Source organism: Sinocyclocheilus anshuiensis, unplaced genomic scaffold (assembly GCF_001515605.1).
Source record: "Sinocyclocheilus anshuiensis isolate Anshui unplaced genomic scaffold, SAMN03320099.WGS_v1.1 scaffold641, whole genome shotgun sequence".
Taxonomy (NCBI): domain Eukaryota; kingdom Metazoa; phylum Chordata; class Actinopteri; order Cypriniformes; family Cyprinidae; genus Sinocyclocheilus; species Sinocyclocheilus anshuiensis.
Genome location: NW_015536503.1, coordinates 1,079,831 through 1,093,876, shown reverse-complemented (window position 1 = coordinate 1,093,876; position 14,046 = coordinate 1,079,831). Strand labels below are relative to the sequence as shown.

The window sequence follows — 14,046 nt, the reverse complement described above, 5'->3', positions numbered from 1 at the left end:
ACGGTAGACCGGACAGTGAGTGACTGTGCTGTGTGTGTATTTGTAGTGTGGCTTGATTGGTGACAGCAGGTGCGGGTGATCAGAACTCAGGTGACTGTGATCGGGTAATTATCCTGGATGGTGACTGAAGTGAGCTGAAGGCCACTGTCAAAGAAACCTGGGCTTCCATACCACCTCAGCAGTGCCACAAACTGATCACCTCCATGCCACGCCGAATTGAGGCAGTAATTAAAGCAAAAGGAGCCCCTACCAAGTATTGAGTACATGTACAGTAAATGAACATACTTTCCAGAAGGCCAACAATTCACTAAAAATGTTTTTTTTATTGGTCTTATGAAGTATTCTAATTTGTTGAGATAGTGAATTGGTGGGTTTTTGTTAAATGTGAGCCAAAATCATCACAATTAAAAGAACCAAAGACTTAAACTACTTCAGTCTGTGTGCATTTAATTTATTTAATACACGAGTTTCACAATTTGAGTTGAATTACTGAAATAAATGAACTTTTCCATGACATTCTAATTTATTGAGATGCGCCTGTAATTTTTGACAGGAATGACACAGTACACAAGTATACACAAGTATAGTGTATTCAATGGATTGTACTGCAGTTTAACAAGATGCCAATTGTTCAGCTGATGCAACATCTTCCCAAAAACACGGTTAGTACACAAAAACTCCATAAAAAAGTTTTGAAAGACTTTAATATTAAATTCTGCCTGCCATATGGTGTCTGCCTGACTACAGTCTATTAGGAACACAGAACAGATTAGTAATAATGATGATCAAAGCCTGTATCAAAATAGTCATGTGTTTAGCCTAAACTAGTATATGAATAAACATTTATATGGTGTCAGTTTCTGAAATATTTGGTTGCACTGGGTGGGGCATTCATGAATAGCCTACTTATGATGTTCCCATGTCCTTTAGATAACAAAGTGAACTTAACATGACTGAAGCTCGTAAATTTAAATCTCAAGCATCACAATGTATGGGTTTACTATTAAATATATACTTGGAAAATGAGAAAAACATGAGTGATGAGTGATATATGGCAATGTTAAACATGATCCAAAAAAGTGTAATATAACATTACAATGTATCACTTGATTTCTTGATAATATTGAATTAAAGTGGGGTTTTCATCAAAATTATTCACCTATCATATCATATCATATATCATATATCATGAGATATACAGTGTATATATATACTGTAGATATAATGTCCACAAGGGGGAGCTGCCAGATGTGCCTGTGCCTGTTTTGTTGACCAGCAAAAAGCTACCATTACGCACCATTCAAAATTTCATTTTGGTTCAGGCTTTAAAGGGACAGTTCACCCAAAAATCTAAATTCTGCCATAATTTACTCACCCTCAGGTTATAGCAAACCTGTATGAGTTTCTTTTTTCTGTTGAACACAAAAGAAGATATTTTGAAGAATATGTGTAACCAAACAGTTGATGGTCACCATTGACTTCCATATATGGGGAAAAAAAAATACAATGGAAGTCAATGGGCGCCATCAACTTGGTTGAAACAATTTGAGGGTGAGTAAATGCTGACAGGATTTTAATTTTTGGGTGAACTGTCCCTTTAATAATCTTAATCTTGAGTTACAAACATCCAACCAAGTTTTACTTTAAATCAGGGGTGTCAAACTCAATTCCTGGAGGGCCGGAGCCCTGCAGAGTTTAGATTCAACCCTAATTAAACACACCTGATTCAACTAATCAAGTCCTTTAGGCTTATTCGAAAACTATGTGATATGTGTTGGAGCAGGGTTGGAGCAAAACTCTGCAGGGCTCCGGCCCCCTAGGAACTGAGTTTGACACCCCTGCTTTAAGTGGTGACTGGATCTGCAAACACCAACTCAACAAGATGAAAACAACTGTGAATAATGTTTTAAAAATCATTTTAAATACATAGACATCTAACTCACTCATAAACAAACCACCCAGAGTTTTGGAAGAGCCTTTGTCCCGTATTATTTGTGTTTATGCCATGTGTCTATCAGTTCAACACACTATGATGTCAAATACCTGTTAGATTCCATGTTGATCTGCTGGTCGAGAACCAGCTAAAATATTATTATTAATAATAATAATTTCATATAAAAAGTTATAACGTTAAAATCGTTAAAAGTCCTCTCACACATGCAACTATCCACATCGAGTTTGGCGTCTCATGTATTATTACTGTGATGAATTATTGACTAAAAATGGAACCGGTGATCACCTGTTTTTCACTTGCCCTACATTTAAATAGTTAAATATGGACTTTCGCTCGAATATACGAATGTTTAAGCAAGCTAGACGTTTTGGATACAGTGACTATTGAAACAAACACGGCTCCTCTGCTAGATATCATTGCCGTTTACCATCCGCTCCACTAGAGGCGTAAGCGAGCTTTACCTTGAGCCCGAGACCTTTGGATCCTTGGCAACACGACGCTTGATAACAGTCGCAACAGAACGTTTTAAGAGAACGCAATGATACTGCAGATGACAGCTCAGTGACAGACTCTTAATGTCGCTCAACAGCACATATTTCAGCCCAACAGCAAAAACAACCGACACACACTGTGATAAAGCGCAGGAATCGAGAATGACACACGACTCACCTGTAAGTAACTTTACGCGTTAAGCGCGTTTCTCTTGTCAGATGACTAGCACGCATTATATGGCAGTTGTAATTTTGCCTACAGTTTCAATTTAACTATAATTTTTTTGTCATAGCAAGGCTGCCCTGACAGTTTAATTTCGTGTTATGATGCCGTAACGTTACTTCATTTGACAAACGCTCGTATCTGTAGCAATAAAATACCATAACATACTATGTTAATACAATAACAACTACAATACATAACACACAACAAAGCACAATAGAATACAAACCTACCCTGTCTGCAGAAGAATGACAGTGAGTGCGGATCGGCCCGTCGCGCGAGCAGGGAGTGGTGGCTTTACGTGGCTCTGTTGTGTGTTCCTCTGCTCGCGGTGTATCTTCACATCCCTCCGCCACAGCTCTCACCTGCGGTCAACAGCTGGCGCACTTCCGGTCACTTCTTCACATTCAGAGGCAATAACATCTTCTATAAAGGTACATCACAGGATTTGATTACAAACTGATTCTTTCTCATTTTCGTTCCATATGTATGTATATGTGTGTGTGTGTGTGTGTGTATATATATATATATATATATATATATATATATATATATATATATATATACACATACACAAGACATACACATAATAATGTACTGTATTCACGTTTTTCAATAGAGTCATTTGGTGTCGTGGGAAGCTCTGATGTCCTCTTGCTGCTTCATGGTTTTCCTACTTCTAGCTATGACTGGTATAAGGTAATTGAGCAGAGCGCCATTTAAAGTAATTTTGTGGCATAAAACTTCATTAACATTTCAATAAAGCAGCAATAGTTTAATGCTAAGGGCAATTTATTTACAGTGACTGGACACTGCACTTTTACTTATGTTTCTTGAATCTCATTCTGTTGTTTTGTAGATCTGGGATTCTCTGACTCAACGCTTTAACAGAGTCATTGCTCTCGACTTCCTGGGCTTTGGTTTTTCACACAAACCGGTGAGATGAAACTCATGCAGTCATCCAAGGTGTTTATACAGCGATCTGTCATGCCACATCAAAGACTGTCAAAACGCCATTTATTATTTGAATTTCCGGAGAAAAAAAACAAAACTGTGTTCGTTCGGTTCACATGCGTACCGAACCGAAAGACCCGTACCGAAACGGTTCGGTACGAATACGTGTACCGTTACACCCCTACGAGTCATTACAACTACAGTTTTTAAAGAATCGATTTTATTATCCATAATTTTAATCATTACTTCTGTCGTACAAACTCCAGCGACCGCACCGTTACTCCATCTTCGAGCAGGCCAGTGTGGTGGAGGCCCTGGTTGCTCATTTGGGTCTGTCAGAGCAGAGGATCAACATCCTGTCACATGACTACGGAGACACTGTAGCTCTCGAGTTACTGTACAGGTGAGCCCTAATGATCCTTAAAAGTCTCTTGGCATAATTTAGCTTAATGTGCCTGTCGATATGATCTGGGTGGCTCTCACATGCAGTTAAACACACAGGAGTGACCATAACAGAAGCGGACACATCACGATAAACAGCCTCTGCCTCTCAAATGGAGGTACATTAGAGCTTTATGCGGTCAGAAAATTAGAATATATATTCTTTAAATCTGAATGGAGATTCATAACTTTGTTCATTTTGTTTTCAATCTTTAAAGGAATATTCCCTGAGACTCATTATCCAAGATTCCTTCAGAAAGTGAGTGTGAACTTTATAAAGACACATTTGTTTTCATTTTCAAATATGAGAAGTAAATATTTACAATCATTTGCCATCTATAGGTGCTGAAGGACTCTGGTTTCATTTCACCTGTATTTACCCGCCTAATAAACTTCCAGCTTTTCTCTAGAGGGTGAGTGGAGCATCCGGAATGGGAGTAGTGTTTAGTTTTATGCTCTCTAGTACACAGTTCAAACTATTTGTTGTACTTTACACAGTCTTAAATCATTTACTTAAATCATGTTAGCTGTGACCTAAAGCCTTCAATTGCAAATGTTATATATTCACCCTACAGAATAAGGGATGTGTTTGGACCATACACCCAGCCAACAGAAGCCGAGTTCTGGGACATGTGGACAGGCATTCGCTTTAATGATGGAAATCTGGTCATGGACAGGTGTCCAAACTTCTCCATGTGTTGCACCTGCAATGCTTTGCCTTTAATAATAACGGTCACCAAATATCGTTTGTTGTGTCTTGCCCAGTATCCTGCAGTACATTAACCAGAGGCTGAAACACAGAGAGAGATGGGTCGGGACTCTAACCTCCACTTCAACACCATGTGAGTATACACACCATTCATACTGTGGTACAAAGTGCTGGAGTAACCGTCAGGCTACCAGAATGAGGTGTGTGAATATGACTCACTGCGGTGGTTTGCTTAAAATCTCGGCCATGGGCAGTGCTATTGAGGCTAAGTAGTTTAATCCAATAAAAATGACTATGGAAGCTGCTTAGGTTGTCTTCACCCCAGGCAATAAGTGTTTGAGGTGTCAGTATATATTAAGTGAACATTTACATAGTTGAATGCAGTAAAGTATTGCACAGCATACTATATTATACAAGCAGTGCAGCAGGAAAAACATGTTAACATTCATTATAGGATAGGAGGGTTGTATTGTTTTTTTGTGAATAGTTTTTTTTGCTTTGGAAGGTGATTAGTTGATAAATCACGTCAGGCTGTGTAACCATCCTGACCATTTGTTCTTTGCAAATATCACTGATTTATCACTTGTTTTTTTTTACTTTATAGTGCACATGATTTATGGACCACTAGATCCAGTTAATCCACATCCTGAGTTTATCCAGCTCTACCAGTAAGTAGTTTATATTTATATTTATTAAGTCAGTTTAAACTAACTTTTAAGTTATTATTGTCATTGTTGGTAAATAAGGGGAAATTCGTTCGAAGAGTTTGACAGCACGAGTGTGTAAATACATAAGAAAAACAACGGAATCTTTAAAAACCCTCTTTTGTGTGGAACTACTTCCTTCCGCCATGGATTCAAATCTCAATTTGCAGTTTAACAGCTGAGCTCAAGCCTCAGTAACTAATTCGAAAACGTCACTTTATAACTAGTGACGAAGAAAGCACATTGTATTACTGTATTAAAAGAAGTGTATTATGTGGAGTCGATTATTATGAGAGAGAAATGGACTGAGTGAGTGTGTTTACCTGCATCTGATACAGCATTCATTCTTCAGCTCAGTCTCATATTCACAATAAAATATTAGCTTGAATGTCCACTGAGGAAAGCGATATCTTTGTCGTACTGTCCTTTCATCTGTTAAGGGTGATTTCCGATGCTCAGTGTGTTTGTTAACTGCGTCTTACAAGCTGTTATTAAAAGTAAAAATAACTTCTGTTTCAGTCTCTTTCAATATAAAGGTCTTTACTACTGACTGTCTTTCTTGTCGCCATCTAATGGCGGAACAATGTCACAAAAATCACCATCATGAACACACACAAACAAAAGTAGCATGATGAATCTGATGAGCATGATGTTTGGCGGTTGTAGTTTTTATGTGTGCTGAAAAAAGTAGAAGCGGCGAAAGAGGAAGGGATAAGAGCTTGAGGTAAGCAGTTTTATGTTTTAGCGCCGTGTCGCTTTGATTTTATGTCGCTTTTTTATTAGCTGCAGCAAACACACTGTGCGATGATCATGCTGGATTTCTGACACTGTCAGAAAATGATCGTAGGCTATCTTTGGTCACAAGACCGTGAAAACGGCCGTCTTTGAACCTCTCTCTGTACGACATAGGACCACCGTTTAGGAGCCACGATCATAGAAATCGCCATGATTGTTTCACGATGCCAGTCTTTCGTGTGGGACAGCAGAAAATTATGTAGTGTCCCGGGCTTTAGGAGTAGTGTTGCACTATCTGTGTCTCTGCATGGTTTTATTATAAGTAAAACCAGTGGTTTCAAGTTGAAACAAATCCTATAAACAAAGATGAAACAGCTAAGCTGTGACAGCGCAAAGACAGAACAAGCTATCCCTGTAGATATTATAACATTAGAAATCTTTTATAACCACTTTTCTCTTTGTTCCTTACTTACAGGAAACTAGTGCAGAGATCCACTGTATCGGTTCTAGATGAGCATGTGAGTCATTATCCACAGCTGGAGGATCCCACAGGCTTCTTTAATGCCTACCTTAGCTTTATCAACTCATTCTGAGATAAGTAATGGAGTGGAATATTGCCTCAAATAAGTTGTTAGAAAATATTCAAATCCATTTAACAAACCGCAGTGTGAAATGTCAGTCATGGGTTTAAATGCATGAAACCGAAAGTATTGCACCAAATACCCAAACAGTCATTACAACAGAGTTTGCTCAAATACAATGCCATTACTTGTAAATACATTTGTGTTCAATGCATGAATGCTTTTATTCAATTAAAAAGGTCTTTGTATGAATTGTCTCAGGTTTTGTGTTGAAAAAAACAATACAACACAAGTTTTGTACTCTTTCTGTTTTATTATTGATAAATGAAAAGGTTTGTAGTAAAGGACTTTTCCCCCCTGAGCCGTGACACAACGTCAAAACAGCTCAAATACCAGAGAAACAATGTTTAGATCTCTTCCACATGAAATAAAGTGGCACAGTATTTTAGACATCTCTCAGAAACAGAACAGACCAAATACAGAAACAGGATGATTCCGAGGATTCATATCAAGCCACAAAGTTGGTTGTGAGAAACGTTATAGAGCTACTATATAGATACATATAAAAGCACAATGACCCAGATTGATTGGCATGTGACCAGGTCACTCAAACATTACTTGTTTAGCCAACAGAGGCCAGGATGACGTCGACCACGTTCTCGTCTGTGCTCCTAACAGTCACCTGCATAGTAACCCCATCAGCCAGAGCCAGACGCGCCCTCACCAATACATCATGACCTCCCCTAAACACACCTTCAGAAAGACAAGATCATTAACCTCATTGCTCATGTTAGAAAATTAATACTAAATACACTAAAAACACTAAATACAGGAACTAAAATTCTCTCAAAACTGAAAAACTGGAGTGATGAAGTCAGTACATACCTGCTAGGAACAGAACATGCGAGTTCTTGTTTTCAGGAACTTTGTCTGAGCGCTCGCAAGGCTGCATGCCCAAGAAGCTGATAATGTTATTTACTGCCTCTGTGAAGACAAACACAATAAAGAGATGATCATTTCACATTCTGTTATCTCCAGCCACAAAACTCTTCTTACAAACATGAAGCTTTTAACTTAAGATGTTAATTGATGGACTGGAGTCGTGTGGATTATTGCAATGTTTTTATCAGCTGTTTAAACTTTCATTCTGACGGCAGCCATTCACTGCAGAGGATCCATTGGTGAGCAAGTGATGCAATGCTAAATTTCCAATGAAAAAAAACGAGGGCGAGTAAATTTTTCAGCAAATTTTCATTTTGAGGTTAACTATTCCTTTTAGCAATCTTACCATCTAAAGTTCTGACTGTGGCCAAAGCAAATGTCTCTTCCTTCTCAAACTCATCTCCGATCTCCTCCCACGCTGCACCAAAGTTTGGTTTCAACACCTTCTGTATGTGGTCAGCGACTGTCACCTCTAAATCTTCCAGCTGAGAGGGAAACAAGACATTGAGTGAGGAATGGCCACTGATAATCTTCCCATTTTCATCAGTGTGGACTGATTTTGAAAATTCACATACCACATATTCATCGTTGTAACCGTCATCATCAGGCTCTCCCGTGTTGGGATCACAGTCCCGGACCAGATATTTCATTGTACAGCTGAACGTGCAAGAGACTAAGACAAATGCAAACAACAAAACAGAAAAATCATTAAGGGAAACTTAACATCAAATCTGCCCAAGCAAGAATAGTTGACATCTTACTGCGAATCAATCATGTCTGACCTGCTGTGGGGTCATCCTCTGGTAACCGGACCAGACTGTAGCAGGAGCTGGGCTGGCTGTAGGGGAGACTTGGTGCAGGTACATAATGTAGCACCTCGTACGACTCTGACGGCTCCATCTGGACCAGAACTCGCTGCAGCAGCTGGTCGTTCAGCGTGTTGGTGCAGTCGAACTGGAAGATCATGTGATTTGCGAAAGTGTGTTTGATACAGCGCACCACATACTCCGTCTCTGCTTCTGTTAACTGAACCGGCTCAGACGACTTGAACAGGGGACCCAGGCCCTGGAATTCTGGGATGGCTGCAAGTTGTTCTGAGGGAGAAAAATAAGGGGACCAGTTGAAATGTGGCACAGTTTGCTTCAGACAGGTGTAATGATGCCACATGCATTGTTTTGCTAATTAGCTAATCTTCTTACCTTGGTAAATGTCTTGGCGGGAAGGTGCAAGCTTTTCAGGTAGTTTGCTTGTTGCCATGGGTGCGATTTCTGGCATGAAAGAGAAAAATGAAGTGAACTTATGCAATTTGAGCAGTTTTGAGTAAGCTCTGCGATTTACCCTAAAACCCCAGGTTAAAGGCATAAGATGATTAGCATCCAAATTAGAGGCCAAACAATGGTAGAATGTAAACAAAAAGTTTTTTTGAGCATACATAATTATGAAAATATTCTGCAATGGATTATGATGAGTAATGAAGTTATTGGCCTCAGGATCATAAGCAGTGTGGGCTGCTGAAGCTCAGGTTCACACCTGTTTTCTGTTCGGTGATGGGTGCAGTGGCCAAGGGAACTGTCTTCATGTCGAACGGTTTCTCAGAGGGCTCCAGTGTGTACTGGTGGAGGGATTTCTCCAGTCCAGGGACAGATACGGACAGACCTGCATTCAAACCATTCAACAACCCTTGTTCACTCACATCAGCTAAATCAAACCAAATACAATATCAGATACACATTAAGAATCTTAAATATCCAGAACAACTGCAACCCTTCACCATTGAAGATGTAAGCAGCATTCAAGGCCTTCTGCTTCTGCTGAAGGACGTTCATGTAGAATGTGGCTCTGTCCCTGACCTCATCGTCGCTGTCCATCATACACCTGTAAGACACACACAGTAAATTAGCAAATTAAAACATTTCTCTCTAGACATGGGCAATAAGCAACATTAACATGACAATATTCTTACATTCTGGTAGATTAAACAATTTTGAGTAAAAGTGGTTAAAATACAGAAATGTTTTAAATATATACTACTTTATTTTTCCATGTGAAACCATTTTAATCCATTTAAATAAACAAGGATTTTCACTTTTTAGGTAAAATATTGTTTTATTCTCTGCTTTGCATCACTGTTTTTAATCCAATCAAATAAATGAGGATTTTCTCTTTTTAGTATTATTCTCACACAATTTTCAGTTTTGGATTTTTTTTTTTATCAAGTAGTTGAGTTTCTCTTTTGAACAAAAAAAAAAAACTTTTATTTTCTGCTTTGTATCTATTTTTCCAAATCCATTCAAATAAATGAAACTTTTCTCTTTTATTGAAAAAAAAAAAAATACTATTTTCAGTTTTGCATAGTTTTTAATCCAGTCAAATAAATATATATATATATTTTTTAAACAAACATTTGCATTGATTTCCAAACACATCTTTGTTCATTTCCTTACTCTAATACTCAAATTACCAGTATAAACACTCACTCCCTCCACACACACACTTCCTGCCATTGAAGGCCTACCTCTGCATCAGAACTAAGACGCTTGGCAGCAGGTCGTCGTTTTGAGCCCCAAACTTAGCCAGTGCACTTACAGCAGCTTTGAAGAAAAACGTGAGAGGAGAGTCAGAGCAGAAGAATGCTTAAATGTCCTAAAGCTGTTCAGCTTAGTCTCTGGAATCAGATTATCAGCCCTGCTTAAAATTACTACTACTTGCAGTCTGACTGCAGTTAATTACTGGGACACGTGTGTGGCGCTCAAACAAAAAACCTGTACCAAAGGATTTTACAAACACAAGCTTCCTAAAATCTTAAGGTGGCACGAGCAGGTCTTTAAAAGCTCATTGCAAGGAGGTTAACACATGGGTCAAAGGTCACACAAGATCACTCACCTGCCCGCACTGCCTCGCTCTCCAGCACCACACGGTTGAAGATGAAACGGATGTATTTGGAGGGAGTAGGGGTACGTGGCCCCTCTTTCCCCAGCATGTGGAGGATCTTAGTGGCCAGTACGGTGTGCTCACAATCCTCAATAAACTCACATAAGTGAGCCAAGCCTGTCTCCTTACTCTCTGGGTTTTCCTCTATGATACTAATGATACAATCCACGATGGCTCTCTTGTACTCAAATCCACCCTGCAAAAGAAAAAAAAAAAGAAACCTGTCTAATAGAAAAAGTAAATGTTTTTCAGCTTTTTTTGGCAATAATAATTAAAATACAGATCAGAAGTAAACCAGGTATTAAGGATATCAAGTGTAAATCTGGTCATGTGGTTTGGCACAAGAAAAGAGATTACAAGACTCCAGTGTAATAACAGAAGAACACACGTCCTTGGATGAGCTTACATCATCTCTCAACATGTTTGAAAGGAAGTTCATCATCACACTGTGCTTTCTGGGATACTTCTGGCACAGAGCACTGATGGCCTGGACCACAACCACCTGGAAAACAAACATGCCATTTGGTTATGAAAACACATTGTTTACAAGAACATTACCACTGGACCGATCATTTAAAAAATATAATATATGTACATAACTCCTGAAACATGATTGAATATGCATCTGAAGCATGTGTTTGTTCTCTAATTTTCTTGAAATTCACTGTCTGGGTCATGAAGTCACACCTTGAACTCGTCCGAGATCTCAGAGACGAAGGAGGAGATCTGCTTCATGAGGCGGTCGACGCTGCTCTCGCTGCCGGTCTTCAGCAGGGTGGTGATGGCCAGGGTGGCGATGCTGCGGTTGGAGTCAGTGATCAGGTTCTCCAGGTCCAGGTTGCATGCGGTCACTGCTGACGGGTGCTTCATTGCCACCTGTGTATTTTTTTCCCAAAGTGGTCATATCAACTCTTTTTCATGCCAAAATTCAGAATTCAAATGTTTCATCCTATTTAGGATGTAGTTTTTGCACTATTTGTGTGATAAAACCATGCCTTTGAACATAAAAATGTGTTCTTTGGTGTCTCCATGTGGTAGTTGATAGATACTGCAACTAGTTACAAACTAAATCCTATTCAAACCAACCTTATTAAGGGTCCGTACAGCTGCATATCGCAGAGCTGCTTTGGGAGAGCTGCAAAACAGCTGGAGAACTATGGAAAGAGAAAGAAAGAAAGACCAAATTAATCTAGTGTACTCTGTTGTGTCTGCTGGTTAGAAAGCAAAGAAGAAAGACTAACCAGACACAGCAGGAGCCAGCTCACGGGCGGTACATTTGGGCATGTGGACGATGGCAGAGGCCGCTTCATAAACCACCATCTCATGTTTATTCCTCAAGCAGCTCTCAATGAAGTCAAACAGCGGGCTATCGTGTCTGTTAAACCACATGTAGACAGACTAGGTAAGTCTACATTACAAGCAACGGCATAACGTTAATAACACCTAAATGAGCCTGAAAAAACTGATGTCCAATACACATACCCTCCCTCTGTCTCCTCCAGCAGTTTACTGGCAATGCGAATCATCATGCAGTAAGCAAATGGAGACTTCAGGCCAGATTTGGTGAATTTGTTGAGCATCTTGGTCACAGCCAGACGGTCACTCTTCCTCAGATGATACAGAAGACCCAGCGCATGGTACTGTGGAGAAAGATCCCATTTCATTAGAGAAAGAAAGACCATCAACTCATCAGACAATGGATGTAAACAACTAACCTGCACCATGATGTTATCACTCGAAGCCGCCTCCTGAGCTTCATTGACCCAGCGTTTGACCACATCAAAGCTCATCTTCACCATGTGCTGAAGAACAGATACACAAACAGAGCTTCATTATCTAGAATTATAAGTGTAATAAACAGTTAAGCGGTAAACAGACTAGTTTATATTAACAATGACAGATGCGGATGGGAAAGAAAGGGTGGTAAGAGTGTTTTGGATAATATTATACTGTTTTGTGCTGCTAGCGCCATGAAAATTACACCCTTCACCCTTTGAACTGTCATTAGCAATGTTGTTATTGTTTCTAAAAACTAAAACCGTTAAAAACCTTTTCCCTTAAATGAAAAACACTGAAATAAAATAAATTAGACAAACCTAAAAATGTTGAAAGTACTAAAATAAAAGCTAAAACGAATATAAAAAACTAATAAATATAAAAAAGAAACTAAAACTAAAATGTATATTCAAACTATATACAGTACATTTAAAATATTGATAAATACTATAATAGTATATGTCACTAAAATAATACTAGCTTGTGATCTTACCAGTGAGGAGACCAGAGCAGAGCTGGAGACGCTGGGCACTTTGTCCACAATGGCCTGTTTCATGTATCGTTCAATAGCTTGCAGCATGGTGGTCTGATGGACAAGATGGAAGAAGCACAGTTGGAAGGATCATTTATATCAGTTCCAGCAGTTTCTATATAGTTTATTTCTCACCAACAGCAAATTAAGTCTCCAATGAGTATGCAAACAGTCGAGACTCACATCAGTGATCCTGCAGAGAGCTCTGATTGCCGGTCCTCTGTAAACATCCTCTTTACCAGTCATGTCCTTTGTCAAGCTGAGACACAAACAAAACATTCATCAGTGATTTTCATAAGGTAATATCGGTGGCGTGTGCAAAGATTTCCATTCCTCATCAAATAAAACGTTCTTACGCTATATTTCTTAGAAAAAGTATATTGTAAATATCTCAAGTAAGAAATCCGCTGCTATGGCAACATGAAGTGCTCACCTGCTTGTAACAATGATCACATCCTCTGAGATGTTGGCCATCTCCTTTATAGTCAGGTAGCACATTCTTCTCAGGGTTTGCTAAAACAAACAATTATTTGTTTGTTTATTTAAGTATTTTCCAGTTAATAATTATAGTGCTTCAACTTGAAGATATTTCAGGTAGTTGCCAAAGCATTCCTAATTTTAATTTCGTTTAGGTTTTCAATACTTTTTAAATATTTAAATTTTATTTCATCTGATTTATTTCAATAAACTATTTTTTTTTTTTTAAATATATATATATAGTTTTAAATATTTAGATTTAATTTACACAATATTTAAAATGCTACGACTTTGTGAAATACAATATTATGAAAAAATTGTAATATCATAATAAATTATTTAGAATTATCTCTAATTTTTTTAATATTTGTTTTGAGGGACTAATTTCGGTCTTCACTAAAATGTTGATTCTATCTGAAAAAAAAGTGATCAAATGTATATTTATTATTCAAAACTATTTGTCTGCAACATAAGTAGACGTCTCTATAATTATTGCATTGACTAGTCTGTCTTGAATGCAGCTGCGAAAAGTTTTGAGTGATGTGTTTAGAGAGCGAGAGAGAGAGAGAGAGAGAGAGAGAGAGGGGGAGAGAGAG

General features: G+C 38.6%; 2 protein-coding genes and 1 long non-coding RNA gene across 3 annotated transcripts in view; 1 reads left to right on the top strand and 2 right to left on the bottom strand.

Annotated features, from left to right (window-relative positions):
- LOC107690712 (uncharacterized) overlaps positions 1–2,976 on the bottom strand; it is a 49,629-nt gene extending 46,653 nt beyond the window's left edge. Inside the window, exon 1 of the long non-coding RNA XR_001634483.1 lies at positions 2,902–2,976. This is a non-coding gene — a long non-coding RNA (uncharacterized LOC107690712). The remainder of the gene's footprint in view (positions 1–2,901) is intronic.
- LOC107690703 (mesoderm-specific transcript homolog protein-like) lies at positions 2,410–7,018 on the top strand. The gene is made up of 12 exons (XM_016489100.1): positions 2,410–2,625; positions 2,913–3,102; positions 3,288–3,367; positions 3,528–3,605; positions 3,889–4,025; positions 4,124–4,182; positions 4,282–4,322; positions 4,406–4,476; positions 4,639–4,740; positions 4,829–4,905; positions 5,377–5,440; positions 6,687–7,018. Exons 1-12 carry the CDS (start codon positions 2,530–2,532, stop codon positions 6,802–6,804), a joined length of 1,113 nt encoding a protein of 370 aa, XP_016344586.1. The 5' UTR covers positions 2,410–2,529; the 3' UTR covers positions 6,805–7,018.
- A 67-nt stretch (positions 7,019–7,085) lies between these two features.
- Positions 7,086–14,046, bottom strand: part of LOC107690876 (coatomer subunit gamma-2-like) — a 9,425-nt gene continuing 2,464 nt past the window's right edge. The window contains exons 4-22 of the mRNA XM_016489300.1: positions 13,407–13,486; positions 13,157–13,232; positions 12,935–13,027; positions 12,381–12,467; positions 12,148–12,305; positions 11,907–12,040; positions 11,752–11,819; positions 11,353–11,541; positions 11,072–11,167; positions 10,618–10,861; positions 10,250–10,325; positions 9,506–9,609; positions 9,265–9,390; positions 8,934–9,002; positions 8,517–8,828; positions 8,310–8,407; positions 8,081–8,219; positions 7,678–7,776; positions 7,086–7,545 (exon numbers count right to left, since the gene is read on the bottom strand). Of these exons, the coding sequence (XP_016344786.1) occupies positions 7,415–7,545; positions 7,678–7,776; positions 8,081–8,219; positions 8,310–8,407; positions 8,517–8,828; positions 8,934–9,002; positions 9,265–9,390; positions 9,506–9,609; positions 10,250–10,325; positions 10,618–10,861; positions 11,072–11,167; positions 11,353–11,541; positions 11,752–11,819; positions 11,907–12,040; positions 12,148–12,305; positions 12,381–12,467; positions 12,935–13,027; positions 13,157–13,232; positions 13,407–13,486 (2,379 nt within the window). The 3' untranslated portion in view covers positions 7,086–7,414. The remainder of the gene's footprint in view (positions 7,546–7,677; positions 7,777–8,080; positions 8,220–8,309; positions 8,408–8,516; positions 8,829–8,933; positions 9,003–9,264; positions 9,391–9,505; positions 9,610–10,249; positions 10,326–10,617; positions 10,862–11,071; positions 11,168–11,352; positions 11,542–11,751; positions 11,820–11,906; positions 12,041–12,147; positions 12,306–12,380; positions 12,468–12,934; positions 13,028–13,156; positions 13,233–13,406; positions 13,487–14,046) is intronic.